Source organism: Hoplias malabaricus, chromosome 3, assembly GCF_029633855.1.
Source record: "Hoplias malabaricus isolate fHopMal1 chromosome 3, fHopMal1.hap1, whole genome shotgun sequence".
NCBI classification, from domain to species: domain Eukaryota; kingdom Metazoa; phylum Chordata; class Actinopteri; order Characiformes; family Erythrinidae; genus Hoplias; species Hoplias malabaricus.
The window spans coordinates 58,315,500-58,334,925 of NC_089802.1; the positions used below are offsets into that span (position 1 = coordinate 58,315,500).

The 19,426-nt window shown below is 38.2% G+C and overlaps 2 protein-coding genes across 12 annotated transcripts in view; one reads left to right on the forward strand and one right to left on the reverse strand.

Moving 5' to 3' along the window:
• The window catches only part of sgip1a (SH3GL interacting endocytic adaptor 1a), a 72,125-nt gene extending 56,594 nt beyond the window's left edge, over positions 1–15,531 (forward strand). For 6 of the 11 annotated variants that reach the window (XM_066663458.1, XM_066663457.1, XM_066663463.1 and 3 more), the window contains 11 exons: positions 889–1,007; positions 1,758–1,911; positions 2,940–2,996; positions 6,888–6,947; positions 7,723–7,834; positions 8,603–8,758; positions 9,655–9,787; positions 10,209–10,411; positions 10,669–10,733; positions 12,042–12,206; positions 13,227–15,531. In XM_066663458.1, coding sequence (XP_066519555.1) covers positions 889–1,007; positions 1,758–1,911; positions 2,940–2,996; positions 6,888–6,947; positions 7,723–7,834; positions 8,603–8,758; positions 9,655–9,787; positions 10,209–10,411; positions 10,669–10,733; positions 12,042–12,206; positions 13,227–13,249 — 1,247 coding nt within the window. In that variant the 3' untranslated portion in view covers positions 13,250–15,531. The remainder of the gene's footprint in view (positions 1–888; positions 1,008–1,757; positions 1,912–2,939; positions 2,997–6,887; positions 6,948–7,722; positions 7,835–8,602; positions 8,759–9,654; positions 9,788–10,208; positions 10,412–10,668; positions 10,734–12,041; positions 12,207–13,226) is intronic. The other 5 variants (XM_066663460.1, XM_066663461.1, XM_066663462.1 and 2 more) reach the window with 5 other exon arrangements.
• A 985-nt stretch (positions 15,532–16,516) lies between these two features.
• Positions 16,517–18,345, reverse strand: insl5a (insulin-like 5a). Its single transcript, XM_066662694.1, has 2 exons — positions 18,159–18,345; positions 16,517–16,656 (listed from the first exon to the last, which is right to left on the reverse strand). Exons 1-2 carry the CDS (start codon positions 18,343–18,345, stop codon positions 16,517–16,519), a joined length of 327 nt encoding a protein of 108 aa, XP_066518791.1.
• Between the last annotated feature and the right edge of the window lie 1,081 nt (positions 18,346–19,426).

The window sequence follows — 19,426 nt, forward strand, 5'->3', positions numbered from 1 at the left end:
GCCTTCAAATTCGGCCAGATTAAGATATCTTAGCAGACAGCATAATGAAGTATCTCATAATTGGGATAGCCTGCATGTCGGGAGCGCACATACTATGATGAATAACCCTCTCTAGTTAGATAGCTCACTAGAGGTCTGTCCCAAAACCTAGTGAGCTGCCCAGGTAGGCACAGACTGCATAGAGTGCTGTTTAAGTAAACGGTATTCTAACGGTCGTCTGTCCTCATGAGGGAGATTATTGAGGTGCTCTGATTAGTGGTTTTGGGACAGACACAAGATATGTTCAGTACTAACATTGCGTAAAGTTACTGAATTATTCACACTATTTTAGATTATTTCTCACAACATTTTGAGTGACTACCAGGTTGTGTTTAATATTTAATATCCTTTTCAGATTGTTTAAATAACAGATTAGATTTTTTAATATTGGATAGAACTGATGGGGAGTGTTTATAGATAATGAGAGTAGTGGACCCAGGATTTTTGGTTTGTTGTAGTGGAACAGTCTAAGCCACAGCCAAGAGCGGATCCAGCATGAGAATAGGGACACAAAACATAAACAAGACACCCAGGTTTTAATGATTGTGTATTCAACCTCCTTTCAATGTCCATATGACTCAGATTTGCTCACATATTTTTCACACTGATTGCATGCAAAGAGATGATAAATACATATAAAGGAAAATATATATAATTATTACTCATTCATGAAATGAGCTGTGTTGATTAGGTGTTTTTCTAATGGATAAAAACATGTGTATGCCATATATGAACTATAAGCTTTGTATTTGCTGGTGCTTAATTCCTTTTAAGCTCTCTGAATGGCTTTGATGCATGACATCCCTTCTCCCTTGCTAAATGTATTAATGACATACCATTGATCTACAGGCTCCTCCTCCCCTGCACGTCCTGCAACGCCATTGGCTGCTAGCAGCCCTCCCCCTCCCCCACCACGACCACCTTCCCGTCCCAAACTGGCTCCCGGGAAAGCGAGTGTAGGGGATGCGGTATGTTGAAGCTCAAGCATTCAGCAACACTGTAACATACTCATGCTCTACTTAACACCCTCACAAGACCACTGACATTTTGTAAACACAGTGGAAGATGCCAGTCTATGTATATGCATTTTCTTTTCATCGTAACATATCAAAAGCATTTGATTGAAATAATTGATGTGGATGTTACACATGGGTTTCCTTGATCTCGTTTCTTACATTGATCTCTTAAATGCAGAATTAATTACATGTTGAATTATTGTAACTACAAAGATTATTTTTATTCTTAATGATGTAGAAAATCACAATTATTAGAACTTTTTAAAGTTTGCAGAAAAATCAAGGGGATCAATAGCAACATCTTGTATCTAGAGTGGTTCTAGATCACCAATGCCACTTCGAAATCAAACAGGTATTGGACAGTGCCCCTGAAACCACACTTCCACTGCTCCACCATCCAGTGCTGGGGGTCTTTAAACCACACTAGACATTGCTGGCACTGGAGATGGTGGCTAAAGGTGGGCTGCTCTACAGCCTCAGTTGTCACTACATTTTTATTGAGATCACACAATGGGTGCACCTTAAAGTAGCTGAATTCCCTGATTAAAAGGAATGTCAAGACACTGCATACAAGAGAATATACAAAACAAGCAGTATTAGCAATACAACCACAACCTTAATTAAGTCCCTTGCTTTCAAATACTTACTTACCTTATGTGTTTCCATCCCCCTGGTTGCTTGTTCCCTTGCCTTTCCTCTCAGAATCGGCCCTTCAGCCCCCCGGTCCACTCATCAAGCCCCCCACCCATTGCGCCGCTGGCCCGGGCAGAGAGCACCTCCTCCATCTCCTCCACCAACTCCCTGAGTGCAGCCACTACGCCCACCGTCGGTAAAGAGCTCTCCGTGTCTGTGTCAGGTGTGACTCCATTTCCCCTCATTCTTCCTGTTTTGTTGCTCTGTGTGTATATGTATGTGTACATTCAATATGGCCACATATCTGATTAGACTCCAGGTGTGTCCAGAAGTGGTGCTGTTAAAACCCCTTTAAATCCTCAGACCATGTATCTACTGACTGTGCTGGATTGAAGCTTTACTATTATGACCATTGGTCATTTTGAACTAGCCTAAGTAATGAATTGTATGTTCAGTGTAGAAAAATATCTGTATGTACTTCAGTAAAACTGTTTATGATGACAGTATCCTACATGATGCACGGCTATTATATTATACTTCTGCATGCAAGAAAGTACAAATGAGCTTGTGTGAGATTTATTACCTGTGCTTCACGGATGACAATATTGAAACTGCTGTAGAACTCAGCTAAGCTGTATGGCTTCATATTTTTATCAAGCCCCATGCAGTAACTGAAAGACTCCATAGGTTTTTCTGCGAGTTAATGATCACGATGTGGATTTGTAAAAATCCCTCTGAAATGTTGGTAAAACTTTCTGTAGTTCTGTAGCATCATTGTATTGGAAATAATATTAAAATACAGTAAAACACCTCTAGCATTTCTTCCAGTATTTCAGTGCATGCTTTGTCATGGGCTTTCCTTCTAAAAATAGTTTGTGTCTGCCTTTTTGGGTTATATTTGTATTTTTTGTAGCAAAATTCTTATGTCAAAAAAGATTGGTTACAGTATCTTACATCAAGAGATTGCGTTTTGGAGGAATTTGCTTTGACTAGAACTTTTGACATTCCATTCTTTTGTCTTTTGTTTTGTTTTTGTTTTTGTTTTTGTTTTTGTTTTGTTTTTCTTCTTCCCTTCTCATTGTGTGCTGTGTGTCTATGTAGTGTGACTTGACCTGAGTTTGAAAACTGTTTTGTAATTTAATTTTTTTTACTTTGATGTCTTTGTTGTTTGATTTGCATTACTTTTGTTTTTATTTTGTTTGTCTTTCTCGTCCTGTCTTTTGGGCTGACGTTTTTGTCTGATGTCTGAAGATGACGCATTTGTAGACAAACTGCCCAGCTTTGAGAGGCGAGCTGACCTCCCAGCAGGTATGGTATGGGCCCTTTCTGATTCAGTGGATGACATGAAAAACGCTGAATCAAATCATGGCTTTCAAAGGCCTGTGTTATCCACAATACAGCTGGATTGAAAGGCATAAGTCATTGTCCTTATGCCTACTAAACAGAAAGCAGTGATGTGTAAATTCATATTTGTCTTATATTTAGACAAATAAATACAGTCTTTTTCTTTTGTAGTTTGAATATAGAAAATATGCACTATGTTTTCAAGATTGTCCAGGTTGTTACCAGTGTAAAACTTCAAAGACAAGGACTGTCTTAAATATTTTGAGCTTGTGAATCGATGTTCAGAAATATTTTCACATCCTGCAGTTGTATATCATATTTTGTGAGCATATGAATATATTTCAGGCATCTAAATGTGTGAGATTACAAATAATAAAATGTAAAAAAATATAACTGGAAAGTTGTAATTAATCTTTGCAGCTGTAGAAATATTTCATGCACATGTGTGAAAAAGTTTGTGTATGTTTAAATAACATTTTTAAAATAAAAAAAGATATATTTTCAAAGAGATTTCATAAGTCTGAGATACAGACGCACATCTCCTACAATTCAGTACAACATTCGAGTTACAAGTGCAATCCAGAATTACAGGTGTGATTCTTGACACAGTTTCAACACCTGAGCTGACTAGCCAATCAGTAAGCTGCCCACCCACCAACCAGTCAGAATGCTGCCCAATGAGTAGCCAATCACTGAGTAAAACGTTCCAGTGCCTTCTGTTTATTTGAGTCAGTAGAAGCAACGGTTTTGAGTTTGTGTTTAATTGCAATTTACTTGCTTGCAGACAAAATGTGCTATACAGCTGCAGGCTGTGAAGATGTTTGTGAATGACCCTGTTTTTGCTCTATATATTAGTCTAATAGGCCATACAGACCAGGGTGTCTCAAAGAGGATCTCAGGGCCCTTGTTTCAGACCTATGGACTTTCTAGACTATCTCTGGGATCTGTTGGTTTGAGAAGACACAACGACCTGAAATGAATAACTCCTAATAGGATCAGTTGATGTTTTGATTCCCCAAATAATTACTGGTTATTGTTATTAATATAGGTGTAAACTTGCTCTGGTTCCAACCTTTTTGGCATGTGTTTGTCGGCTTAAAATTTTTAATAAAATGTTATGAGCTGAATATCACGTTGAATATAGGCCAAACAGAACGACTGCTTCTGTTTTTACTAGCATTACTATAGCATTACTATTAGCATTATAATATTTTATCTGCATTTCTGAAGGAACACTACAGAGTTTCCGAAAATTGTCAGTTTTTAGATTATCGGTTTATGTTTTTTATTCCTTTATTTTCTCCTCATACACTTTTTACATACAGGAAGAGAAAAGGTTTGACCACTTGTTAGTGAAAAATACATGGTTTTGCTGTCTTCCATCTGTACCACAGCTAAGAGAAAGTGCTACCTTTTAATATGTTCAATATAGAACACAGAAGCAAGGTGTACCTTTCACTTTTATCCATCAGCTCATATTTCACCTCATGCGCTTGAAAAGACATGCATTCTGTCCCACAAGCAATGTCACGCACTGCTCTGCTCACATTGCCATTACAATGTCTTCCAATGCTGTGCTGATTTCATTAGCATAAAAATATAGTGTCTGGAAACAGTGTCCAAGAGCATCTGTCTTCACTCTTAGGATACGTTTGGAGGCCATCCTTCAGCCAGAGAGGAGACCCATTCAAACACTCAAACACACACACAGCCTCTGTGTTTCTAAAGTCTGGTTTGGACTAAAGCCCAGAGCAGAGTGAAGCTAATAAGTATGCTTCCCACCTCTCATCTTAAAGTGGCATGCACTCACACATTAGACTTGGGTCAAATTCTTGTTCACCTTCTAACGATGTAGATTACACTTGTATTAGATACACTACAAGAATCTTAATGATTCGTTATATTTGATACACCGTTTAGAATGCGTTTAATTGATTTAGTGTTAAAAACACCCACATTTCTCACTACTAATGTCTACAACTCATGTCCAACATGGCATTTAAATCCTCAAATGAAAACATGGCTCAGTTTTATCACCCGTTCCCTCTTTTGCATTTTGACTTAGTGTAAATTACATCTTGGTCTGAGAAGATAATATGAAGGGAATGTAAACATAGAGTAAGTGTAAAATTTCCAAACCTATTGTTTTGTAAAGGGAGCTCAGTAAAGTGTGAAACACAACGGGTCTGTCAGCAGGTAGTATGTAATTAAGGATATTTAGACCTAGCTGTATCCTAGAAATGACTGTCAATCTTTGCAAAAGAGTAACAGCAACAGCAAAATAACTAACATTAAACATATAAGAGGTTAGTTAATGACAATAATATTCATAATAAAAGTGTTTAATTGATATGGCTAATAATTCCCCCAGAGAAGCATGTAAATGATTATACATGAGAAATTAAATGTGCTGCGTGCAAAGTCAACACAATACATACAGTAAAAGTAAACATTTCCTAATGAAAAAGGGAAAACTGTTCAGTTAGCTAACAGCAGCATTTTGCTAGCTAGCCTACTTATTTTAATTGATAGTGCAAGTTACTCTAGTCCAGATACACAGACATTTAACATAGGGTCCTATAAAGAAATAATAAATAAATACATATGTATTTGGAAGTAGAACCTATTCTCTCCTCTAGTCCTTAATACAAAAACACACGTGTTCATCTTGCTTAGCTTCATATATTTTCCCAGAAGCTAGAATGCCCTTTTGACATTATATAGATGTTACATACTGCACTGTAGTTTGTAGTAAGTTCATTCATGTTTTACCAAATTGCTGGGTTTGATTATTTGGACACCCATGCTTTTGGCTGGAAAATATCCTATCCATGCTCCACCCAGAAATGCTTTTTTTTCCATTGCTACTTTTGCAAGGTTTGACAAACTTTACATAATAATGGCTACAATTTTCCTTCATATTCATCAGATGTTTTTGCAACAAACAAAAGAATAATAATTAAATAAATAATAATAATAATTATAATAGTTACTATATTTAGGGAGCTTTATTTATTTCAGATTATATTTATGCTGTATGAATTGAAAGGACACAGCTGTAGCCAGGTTTCCATCCACACATGGATGTACATTTCAAAATGAAAACATCATATATCAAATATAAAATCATATCCAAAAATACATCACTTCGCTTGAGGTAAATGCATTTGGAGTAAGCAACATATTACAATGTAAACATGCTGAATAAATTGTGTCAATGCAAATTAAAGTCACATGACTAAAAAGATATTAGTTTTTGCCCAGCCCCAGCATTAAGACGCAATGGCATGATGACAAAATGAATAACTTACTGGAAATATACTCCAGTACATAAAAAAATATGCTTTGACGTAATTGTTGACAAAAGCTAATTTAGGTTAGATTTTTCCTAATGGCCTTGTCCACCTTCGCACAAGATGTAGACTGAAATTTGCATGATCTGTTCCACACAAAAGCCAGGGTCTCCTGTGGGTCAGGACCAGAATCCAGCACAGTTTGGTTTGGTTTCCCTGCAAAAATCACACCTACCAACCTGGTGACTCACTAATGAGTTTAATCACGTGAGTAGGAAATTCACCAGATTATGCCACACGCCCTTGCTGTAAGTGTTGATTTTGATGATGAGGCGCTGTTTAAACACTGCATCAGTAACAGTTGTCCCCATCTGAAACGATCGTTGACCGACACTTTTCCCTTTGACCAAAGCTCCTGGCCCCACGCTGTGACATATAATAGACGTGTGTGTGACTTACGCTACTGTCCTTCTCTCCACCTCTCCCCTACCCTCCTTCCTCACACCTCCTCCCCACCCTTCTGCCCTCTTCCTCCTCCTCTACTCCTCCTCCCCCAACACAGAGACAGACCAGCCTTCCCTCGTATGGTTTGACAGAGGCAAGTTTTATTTAACCTTTGAAGGTAAGTCAGGCTTTCTGCCCAAAGGATGTAGAGCGTATAAACTCAAGTCTCATCTGTCCTGCCCTCTCCTCATCTGCTTTAACTCTCCATCCCCTACACCTCCACCCAGAGCTTCAGCCTTCTCCGCAACAACTCGCTCATCTGCTCATGTAACACAGCAGCCTGGCCTTTCTTTTGGAATCATCATTTTCATGTTCATCACTAATCTTTTTCTTCTCTTTTGTGGTTCTTTGCTCTGATCTTTTTTTCTGATCATAACACAACAATTCAGCATCCGATGCATGTGTTTGAATTCGACTTTTATCCGTTTCTTTTTGTTCTCCCTTTGTATTGTCATTTCACATCTTCAGTTACTGAGTTTATGGATTGCACTTGCTGCATTTACACAACTAATTTAATGTTGGATTTGTGCAAAATTATCTTGAGAAGCCACTAATGGTATTCAGTTGGGAATCCTTAACTACAGCGATGAATGTTGTTTTCTTGCTTTAATTCAGTGTGGTTGCTGGTTTCAGAGGACATTGGTTTCTGTCGTAGAAATCAGGTTATATCTGTTTTGTCAGCTGTTAAGTGTTAAATGTGTACTGTGTGACTGATCATCTGTTTCACTTCATATTCTTATTTTTTTCTGTCTTTTGTCTTCTTTCTTTCTCGTTCTCCTTTCTGAAGCTCATTTTTGTATTGATCTAGAATGAAGGTCATGTTCTAGATCATGAACTATGTTCACCATGAACATACATTGAATGTCGGTTGTTGTGTCATGTGTGTGTTTCAGGGTGCTCGCGTGGGCCCAGTCCCCTCACCATGGGGGCCCAGGACACACTCCCAGTGGCTGCAGCCTTTACTGAGACTGTCAACGCTTACTTTAAGGGAACTGATCCCAGCAAGTATGTCTGGTTACACAGCAATTTTACAAAAATTAGTATTAAATGAATAAATAAATGGGGCGGCACAGTGGCGTAGGAGGTAGCGCCGCTGTCAAACAGCAGGGGCTGGGGTTGTGGGTTTGATCTCCGCTCCATGAGTAGTTTGGTGTGAATCCTCCCACGGTACAAAAACACACGTAGAATTGGCGACTCTGAAAGACCCATAGGTCCAAATCATGTCCTTAGGTGTGTGTGTGTGTACCTAGCCTCTGGAATGCATCGCATTCCGGATAAATAGGGAAGGTTGTGTCAGGAATAGTGTCCAGCGTAAAACTGTGCCAAATCAATAATGCAGATTGGATGATCCATCGTGGCAACCCCTGGCAGGAACAGCCAAAGGACGAAGAAGAAGAAGTTCATTTTAATCATGAGTTGAATACTTTCAACATGAAGCCAATTCTTCAGTAATTTAACCAGTTAATATTTATACACAGTATCACACATGTAAATATTAGTGAAAGTATTAGTGACAGTGTTGCTTTGGGAATGATTCCATACTCGTCAGCACTTCTACCTTTGTTAAAACAGGATTTGAAAATAAAAATTCAGTATGTTCTTTTTAGAACAAATTTAAAATGTAATCATTGTCAATCTTCATAGCGAGGAAACACCTTGAACATGAAGCTACCTAGAATAGTAATAAATGACTTTGCAGGTCTCTTATCTGGAATGTGACATCTTTATAAGCAGTCATGGTTTTATTAGCCTAAACCCTCTTTTGTGTCTAAGGTGTGTTGTGAAGATCACAGGGGAGATGGTATTGTCCTTCCCAGCTGGCATTACAAGGCATTTTGCCAATAATCCTTCACCTGCAGTGCTAACATTCAGCATAAACAACTACAGTCGTCTGGAGCACGTCCTTCCTAACCCCCAGTTATTGTGCTGGTAAATAACATTTCTGACATAAGTCCACATACAGTTAAAATTCACTCCATCTACACCTCACACAGGTCCAGTTATTTGCCACTTTTTTCACTGCTCTATACAACAGTAATTATCTGAACATTTGTCATTTTTATACATATTTATAAAAATTATTTAGGTTTTATAAGCATACTGTATTTAACTGATTTTCTTGTTAGTCTAGTAATAATAGTGGGCTAGTTTTCCGCAATTTAATGTTGTCAAATTTAGCCATAACATGAAGATTTCTTCTAATGTAGATGGTATTGTAAATTTGTACCTGTAAATATGCTTTATCACAATTCAAAATGTGTTAAGTTAATTACCTTTTATTTCAAAGAGGAAAGTACTGCTTATGTGACAGTGATCATTTCTGTGGTCAACCAGGTCTTGCATGGTTGATAGGAGTCTCATCTGCTTCATGTATTTTTGTATTTGGAAACTGCTGTGAAGTTTATATTTTCCTATGTGATTAAATAATCTTAGACATAATGCAGCACTAATATATCCTGAAAAATGTATGACTTGTGCTTAAAGGCTGTTTTCACTGGATTTGCAAAAAATATAGGGCCCTGAAGGTCTCTGATTTCACACATTCCTTTACATTAAGCACAAAATAAAATCATGGCCACATCACTCAGCTTTCCTCCTCAGCTCAGCATCACAGCTTACAGTCAGCTGATGGTGACTCACATATGACTAAGCAGCAGCATCTCATCGCTCTCGTTGCCAGAGATTTATTTGGCAGGGATATTTGTTCATACACTAGTACTGAACAAAGATTATCTGTTTTAATATGGCCATGGGTTTACCCACATACCTCACAAGACATTGCTCAATGCTTTTTTTCCCCACTTGCTCTGTCACTGCTCTCACAGCGATTCCACACAGTCCAACCCCAATGTTAAGGAATTCTGGGTGAACATGACCAACCTCATGACCCACTTGAAGAAGGTGGCTGAACAGAAACCTCAGGCCACATACTACAACGTAGACATGCTGAAATATCAGGTGAGGGCCTGCAATTTTCTAAGCTTGCTTTTGATTTGGATCGTGATTATGAGGAGTAGGAAAAATATGTATTGTTATGGGGACTGCAATAAAGAAGACAAATACTATTTGGACAGGTTTCATTATCATAGCAAGGTGGGACAATGCAATTTTAACTAAGGGCATCTGTCATTTTTAACCAGGTTAGACGCAACCATAAACCTCAGAGATTGGAATTATTGCTTTTTTATATGAACTGCTTTCCATCAGAAGAAGAAGCAAGAAGAATTTTACAACAAATATTAAGAAAAACATGATCGAAACACCAAAAAACTGGTGTTCAAAATGTACAAATCATTCTTTTCGTTAGGTAAAAACTATGGTATTTTTGGTGTTCTCAGTGTTCTTTAGAATGTATTTTAAATGTGTGTGTTTTAAACAGGTTTCAGCACAGGGCCTTCAGTCCACTCCCCTAAACTTGGCTGTGAACTGGAGGTGTGAGCCTGCCAGCACTGACCTGAGGATAGACTACAAATACAATGGTAGTGCCATGACCACACCAGTGGCCCTCAACAATGTCCAGTTCCTCATTCCTGTCGATGGAGGAGTCAGCAAACTGCAGGCTGTGCTGCCCCCAGCTGCCTGGTGAGAGAGCCATGTCAGGAAGCTCCAGTAGTCTGATATTTATCTTGTTCATATGATAGTTTTATGTAAGGATATTATCTTCAATGAGCTTATACAGGACGATAAGCCAAGTACTTAGGGCGTATTAGGGCATAGGAATGTGGGAATATTCAGCATTCCAGGGCTGACAGTAAAGTTGCTGGAAGAGTGAATTATATGAGGGAAGAGGAGGAGTAGTGACTCTGTCAAATTATGTTTTCTTCATTTAATCTACAAAGGAATGCAGAGCAGCAGAGAATCCTGTGGAAAATTCCAGATATCTCTCAAAAGTCTGAGAATGGAGGTAAATTTCTCTTATTTACTTTATGCAAATATTTGAGTGCTCTTTATCCAATGGTGTATAATAAATGAAATCCTCCACAGTGTAGAAGTGTCTGCATTTTTTCATTAACAGTCACTGTTTATTTGTTGAAATTAAAAATTTTGAAACCCAAATAAAAGCTGGTTAATTGTTTTTTTTCCCCAAAAAATGGCACGGAAATGAATAGAACCTTTGGAATAAAACTTGCTGAAAAAAAATCATTTTGGAGAGTGTGTTATCTTACAAACTTCAAAATGCAATAGAATCTGTCATTTTTAAAATGCTTTTTAAGCTTTATTTACCTGCCAAACATACATACAAAAAAGAATTTCAGTGATTTGACTTTTTTGTGTTTTGTTAATATAAGGAATGTGCCTGTAGCACACTCTTTTGGAAACAGTGCTTAATATTACAAAATGATTCAGGAACTGGAGAAATACCAGTGCATGAGCAGTACGGCCGTGCAACAGTGTTGAATGAGCATGTCCTTCAAGCTCTCGGACTGCACTGCATAAGAAACAGTCCAACTACAGTGAGAAATATAACCACATGGGCTTTTGATTACTTCGAAAAACAGTTGTCATTTAACAGTCTCTCAACACAAAAAGAAAGCCATATCTCAGTTTTATGCAGACGAGATCTCTGGGGCCAAAGTTTGTCTCTGGTCCAGAATACAGACAATATGTTTGCTGCGGTCAGTGGAGACAAGTGAAGTTGTTTTTTCCATGAAATTAGCATTGTGGTTTTTGTGCTAATAATGAGAGGTACAACCCAGACTGTTATCAGCAATCTCAACATCTCTCATGTTATTGGGGTGCTTCAGTGACCATGGCATTGGTGACCTGAATATGTGAGAAGTTTCCACTGTTGTGGTGGCAAAAATTGGGTTTTTATAGAGACATATGTTGCCATCAAAACAGCGTCTTTTCCAGGGAAACCAATGTTTAGTCCGGCAAGACAATGCCAAGCCTCATTTCGTACGTCCTAGAACAACTTGGCTTCATAGACACAGAATGTGTGTGGCTTGACTTGACTGACCTGCCTGAATCAAGCCACTTGCAAAACTTAACCAACTTGTATCCTCAGTTTTAAATGATTAAAAAGTATGTAATTACAAAGGGAGATGATGTGACCCACCGGTAAACATACCTCTGTTCCAACTTTTTTGGAGTGTGTTGCATCAAATTATAAATGTGTTTATATTTACAAAACACACTTGGTTCAGTGAAAACATTGGAAATCTTATTTTATGCCTTTATTCTAAATTCCCCACATTCTCTCTGGCTCCAGGTGTAGGGTCTCTACTGGCAAGGTTCCAGCTGACCGATGGCCCCAGTAAGCCGGCTCCTCTGGTCGTGCAGTTCACCAGCGAAGGCAGCACTCTGTCCGGCTGCGACATCGAGCTGGTCGGCCCTGGATACAGATTCTCCCTCATCAAGAAGAGATTCGCTGCAGGTGAGGGACAAAAATGGCCACAAACTATTTTATATACTAATATCACAGAGGTTCGTTCACCACTCTGTAACATTCTGTCTGGGGATTACTCCATTCTTCTGATGTTCTCATACATTAATCTTCAAACCAAATGACCTAGACATCTTAAATATGTTGCATGCTGAAATATGATGTAATTTTAAGGGCGCATCAGTTGCTTCTGCAACCCCTTAGGCCTTAGATATTTCATACGGAAGATGGTTTTAAATGTTTCACCTCAGACTGCTCAGGGGAAATTTCAGAATCTCACCATAGCATGTCAGAACCTCTAATTCACTGCTCCTCCAAACCTGACAGGAGTAACCTATCAATCAGAATCAAGATCCAAATTTGTGACACTTAACTCTGAGGTGATTCTAAGAGCTGAGGGAGGAAAATTAAGGTCATATGCATTGGGCAAGAGTAAGCAGTGACACTTAAGTCTCGAATGGGGGGTTAAATGCTAACTACTTATACTGCTGCCTTTGTAGACAGTGGACAGTAAGGCTAGACTTACTAATGTTAGATATTGTGAGCTGTTTGGCCAAAATCAGCCAAGGACTGCATATCTGTCAGTTGTGTATACAACCCTCCAACCCTAAACTCTCCATCCCAAATCTTAATTCTCTAGACAAACCAACTAGCATTGTGCAGTATTGGTAGTTAATATGAAGCAATAGTACAATTCAGAGGCAGTTGTACAATTTGTGTAGTTCTTATTATATAATAATTTTGAGGAATTGATTTGTACCATATAGATTGATGATATATAGAGTCAATATTGTGAATTTGTAAAATGCAGTAAAATAAGAATCTATGAAAAGTTCTCCAAGGTTGTCTTTGACTAACTTCATTCATTTTTTAATATTAAAATTAAAAACAATTTGATGTCAAGAAAAAGTGAAGATTCTTACTAGTATTACTTCTTACTAGGATTAGGAAATACTACATTAAGCCTAAAATGATTTCTATACTGTAAATGAATTCTCTGTTTTCTTTTAGGAAAATACATGGCAGACAACTAATCAGCACCACAGACCCATGCAAGACAGTGTGTCTTCATGGACTAAATGAAAAATTACTCAAAACACTCCGGCCCCTGCCTGACCCCTTCAGAGAAATCCCTTTATAGATGTCTGACACAGGCGGAGCCTGAACTCCAGCAGTATTGTATAAGTTGCATATAGAAATCGTGGACCGTTTTAGGGTGTACTTCTTGTATTTGTAAACTGTAAACATTTCAAACTGTATTGCTGCTGTTAGACAGCATAGGTTTTCCCTTAAGGTTAGCCTCTCGTCTGTCTAACGTCTTGTTGTTCTACCCAAGGCTGTGGCTGCCTGAATACGCTACGTCTGTCTGAAGGTGGTCAAGACAAATCAGTGTTGAGACTAATCAGCGAGTCAGAGAATTTAAGAGAGGTAAGAAGCTCAGGGCCTCTGAAACCTGAGGAAAATGAAGTCCACTGCTGGCCACATGACCACATTCGGTCAATTTTTCTGTTAACAGTGAAATATTTCAAGGAAGACTTTACTGCGGTTGCCAAATCGGTTGACTACATGATATATACTGTAGAGCTGGACAGGGGTCACTTTTTCAGGGGTCAGTCTGCTGCTCCAGGGGTATGTCTGTGGAACACAAGGGGCTGAAATTCTGTGAGATGACCTCATCCATAAGTCATGTTTCAGGTTTTTCAGTGTAGACGGAATGTAGATGAGTCAAGTATAGTAGAGAACGTGTCAGGAAAATGATTATGTTAGTACATTTGAGCCGCATGTAATAATCAGGTTTTTGTTTCTGATCCATACTTTATTTTTATTTGTATTAATTTAATTTATTAATTTATTCTTTTTGGGCAGCCACAGCTTTAAATATGTCTTGCTTGCAGCTGTATCAAAAAAAAAGGTTTTTCCCTTGAGAAAAAAGAGCTGTTTAAAATGTAATTTTAAATGGATGATATATATCTTGAAGGGCGTTTGGTGTTTTCCTCGTATTGTTCAATAGCCTTTCTGTTATTCCCAAGACAACAGTGTTAGACTTCTGAGTACATCATTCTATTTTTATTTATTAATGACAATTTGTTGTACAAAAAAAGAAAGAAAATCTCTGTGACTGTATATGAATAGACTCTGAATGGTATCACACTTTAGGATCCTTAAAGTTAATCTTTTTTGATTTTGTTTTTCTTTGTTATCTGTGTAGTTGGGTAACCCGTGTACAGTATAATGCTGAGGTATAATTTTTTAATTTATTTCAGATATAATTTTTTAAACTGAAGTGCAACAGAGGATTTGAGCTGTATGTGGGTACGTGACGGGGTTGGGGGGGGGGGGGGGATGGGTAAAAAGGATGACTATTGTATCTACCTGGGTGCATCATGCTTTCTGAAAGCAGTGTTGTGTATATCTGCACTATTATTTGAAACATGGATTTTCCTCTTTTACTTTTCTTTATTTTTTTCTTTTTTTTTCCTGGACCTTCCTTTCTCTCCCTTCATGCCAACGCGTTGTATCTGACCTCCTCTCTCTCTCCTCCAGTACATTTTATTCAAGGTCTTGAGCATGAAACCCTTATCCAAACCGCCCTAGTGCTTGAGTTCATGAATTTCTTATTAATTTGCAAATGGTAAATGTCTCTGTGAGATGAATGACAAGGGTGAGGTTTGGGGAGTGGTTAGGATGACCAAAATGTTTTTTTTTTCTTTTTGTATTGTGTGTGTATCTCCAGAACTGTCCTCTAAGAGAGAATAAGCTGCATATTTTTTAAATGTTATGAACTATTAATAAAGTGAAAAAATATTGTTTCTTGTGAAAAAATACCACTGTGCTACTGTTGAACTTCCCAGATGCTCTAAAACTCACAACAGAAATGAGTGTGTGCTGTTTTGGAGGAGAATATTGGAGCTTTGTGACACCAAGGTTAATTCCTATTCCTGTCTACTGTACATTGTGGAAGAGCAGTGCACTGGACATTAATATTGCATCACACTACATCCTGCTTTGATTACTGATTTGCTCTGAAGTGAACAGATTCAGTTTGTCAGCATTGTCCAAAGTGAAGTGTTAGCAAGGACACAATGGAGATGAGAAGCTTTCTTGTGTGTCAGTCAGTCCGGTTTAGCGTGTGTGTGTGTGCGCGTGAATGTGAATGTGAATTTGAATGTGTGTGAGAATGTAAGAATGAATGAGTTGTTATATCATTCTAAACTCCTCAACATTTCTGCCCAGCAACGTGTACAACCTGTTTGTACAGACAATGTTAACATTGAACTGAGATACTTTGCTCTTTCCAAACCAATAAAAAGATATAACAGAACGTATGAATTTGTTTTTCTGAATTATGAAATAACCAGATACAACCAAAATCAATTAGGAACAGTAAGCTAATATTCGTGTCCATGAATATGCTTGAGCTAACCAGAGAGTTCCAGAATCCTCCTTTTTGGACCGCAGTTTAATAAACAATAAAAGTAGTCCATCCATCCATCCATTATCTGTAACCGCTTATCCAATTTAGGGTCGCGGGGGGTCCAGAGCCTACCTGGAATCATTGGGCGCAAGGCAGGAATACAGTCCTTCACAGGGCAACACAGAAACACACACATTCACACCTACGGACACTTTCGAGTCGCCAATCCACCTGCAACATGTGTTTTTGGACTGTGGGAGGAAACCGGAGCACCCGGAGGAAACCCACGCGGACACGGGGAGAACACACCAACTCCTCACAGACAGTCACCCGGAGCGGGAATCGAACCCACAACCTCCAGGCCCCTGGAGCTGTGTGACTGCGCCACCGTGCCGCCCCCAGCCCATATATGTACCCTGCAAACTCATGTCATTTTCGTTTGGCTTTATATGCATTCTGGAGCTACCCTGAACTCCTCCACAAAAACATCTCCCCGTAGCCCACACTCACAAAAACACTATTTGAGTCCATGGTAATGCAGCAACATTTGTTAGACAAAACTTGCAAAATATACATCCAAGATTTAGCATTTTTAACAGTCCTAAAATTAGGATTTTCTTATTTATAGTTTGACTACAGGTTTTTATTTCTAGTTTGACAAAAAAACTTGACATGATACATGTTCTCCAAGTATTTTTAACATTTGGAACAAGGCAATTTTAGCTACAGAATGTTTATTTGCCCTTAACACTTACAGGCACACTTACTGAGGTGTCAGTTATCTTTCATGTTATCAACAATAATGGTGATCTGATCTCAGGTAATGGCTGCATGTGTCTTTGTGTAACTGTATGTGTGTGTGTGTCTAGTTGTGTGTTTCGGCTCCTCAGCACAGCTTGGTGAAGTCTCTCTTCTGGCAGCCCTCTGTGCAGCATACGTGGTCGTCCAGTCCATACACAGCTCGAGTGGACAGATGTAAGCCTTCACTTTCACTCGGGTCCTCAATGCTGCTCTGCTCTCCAAACCCTGCACACCATTAACACACACACACAGACACTCGATTTAGTGTGGTAGGGATTTGTTTTTACAATCACAGAATCTCACTCCAGGTATAGAGTGTAAAATATAATCAGAGCTGGTAGAGAACAGAACCAAAGGAAGCTAAAGGATCAAAAATACAGAGTTTTAATTATTAATAGTGGATGTGATTGGAAATGGACAAGAAGTGGTATTTAATCAGGCTCTGTTTCAAACTATAAGAGAGACCTAACATTCTAACAGTTAGAAATTATTTTATATATTTTTAAACACCAGTTCTGCTTAGACCACTCTGCTACTTTGGAGAAGGAAAGTTTTAAATATGTATTCTCATCATATAAACCGAGAACAAATCACTGCAAATTGACCCCACAGAGGCCTATTGGTGTAGTGCAATATTTTTATGTATAGATATCATATTAAGGAGTGGGAAGATGAAAATGTTGTTGTGAAAGTTGTGTATAAAGTTCCTGTCATTTTAAATGTCACGGTCATGACTTGAGCTGTGATAGTATAATTGTTGACACATCTGACAAAGTGATGGGAACAGTATGAATAAATCATGAACAAGTTGTAGTCAAGACTTATGTATGAAGCTACTTATAAAGCCAAAAACCAAGTGGTAGCCTGTAAACAGAAATAACTCTCAATGTTAGATTAGGTGTACCATTATTTCTCCAGGATCCAGCCTCCAGACCTGTCCCAAGAGATTATGTAATTATAGCAGAGAGAAAATGCAGAAAGTGTGGGATGTGTACATTAGTAATGGACGTTAGCAGAGCGTGTTTTCTCTTGGAGGATGTAGACCTCCTCTTAAAAAGGTTTATTTAGAGCAAACTGAATCACAGCTCCCTGGAGAGTCTCTTTCAATTCCAGTGAAACAAATTGGAGGAAATATCACCAATGGAGGCAGAAAGACACAACTAAGGAAACACAGAGGATGGGTAAACATCGTTATTAAATTGAAGTGTTGTTTTGCTACACATAAGTTTTCTCTCAGTCCCACATCTGGTTTAATCATTGCCAGCTCCCTAATACACAAATAAAGGAATTTCAACCTGTAAAGCATACATATTCACTTTTTTTTCTATTATTTTCTTTTCTTTTTCAGAGCGAGCTCAAAGTAGAATGTATATTTAGGCATAAAATGCAATACTAAAATGTAAGTTAGGAGATTTTTAAAGTAAGTTTAAAGTTAGAAAACCAAGAAGACCTGTAGAAGAAATGGACAAAATGGTGACTTTGAGATGACTCCTATTAGAATTTGTCCAAAAACTACTTTAGCATCAATAATTTCTTGGCTGACTGATGACAGAGGTTAAGTCAATTTATCAGATTCATCTAGGGAGATAATAATTATAATAATAATAAAAACGCCAGCTAAGCATGCCTTTACATACCATTACTACTTATAACAGCTTTCTAATGTTTTGGCCCTTAAAAGTGAATGGAGCGACCATTCAGTTACAAAATACCTCATTTAGGCTCACCTTCCATGTCCTGTGGAAAGAGCAGCCTCCTCCACCTGGACCCTCCACATGTGTAGACCACCGCCCGAATGAAGTCTCGGCCACAGAGCTTTACCTTTTTGGCTTCTGCCTGGACCTGAGACACACTGCACACGGCCCACAGCAGCATCAAGCACAACAAAAGCCGTGATGAACACAGAGCATTCATAGTTGCTTCTAAATTTTCCTGCTTTCACTTGTTGTTTTTTATTATAACTTAATTTTTTATTATTTTTTTTTTATTTGCTTGTTTCCTGCCTAGAGTGGTGTCTTCAAAGCTGAAGGTCTGAACAGTCCTCTCAAAAGCTCCCTATATATACACCATCTTTTCAAACTCCACCCTTCACACAGGGTCAAACAGATTTATAGTGCCAGTTATCTGTAATGACAGGATGCATATCTCAAAGAAAAGGCATTCTCGACAGGTAGTAAAGTGCTTTACTGCCCCAATCTACAATCATGTTACAGCCTTTTGGGACAGGGCCTTGTGTCCTGAGAGCTCCACTATAATGGTTTGATTGCAGTGATATTCTCTATAATGCAAAGCTAATCAAGTCATATGTGGAGCAGCACTGCTCCCCCACAAAACAGACATCCAGTATCTGCAGATCTGACCAACAAATTATCCTCTAAACCCAGCTGAACTACAAATAAAGTGTGCAAATGGTCATGTTCACAATAATATGTCCTATTAGGCTTTACAGTCAGAGCATTGACGCCCTTGGGATGGATAAAATGTCCCCAAATTCTATAAATATGTGTTAAATACCATAGAGTGATAGTGGTACCAAGGCACCACTGAGGAAACGCACTGTTTAATTATAGGCTTATTATTCTTTATTGATTATAAGCTTAAATTATTCAGTTTATACTGTATAAATCAAAATATATAAAGTAATAATGTCTCGGAAGATTGTCCACGGGTGAAGGCAAAATATGTAAATGTATTCATTTTAAATGTAATGTGGTAAACATGAAAATACTACTAAATATAAATACTACTAAATCAAGTAAAATACAGATACACAGAAATAATACCTATTTCTACTGTGTCCGCCGCTGCATTTTAGTTGATACATGATTTGCTTTCTTTTTTTCATGAATATTAATGATCTTCCCCTAGCCTAGAAAATTGTTATCAATTAATGTAACAAATGAAACTACCTTTATAAAGACTAGCCACAAGATGTCACTGTTCCAAGCTGCATGAATGTGTATTTTAAGTATTCAAATACAAAAATACAAATTCT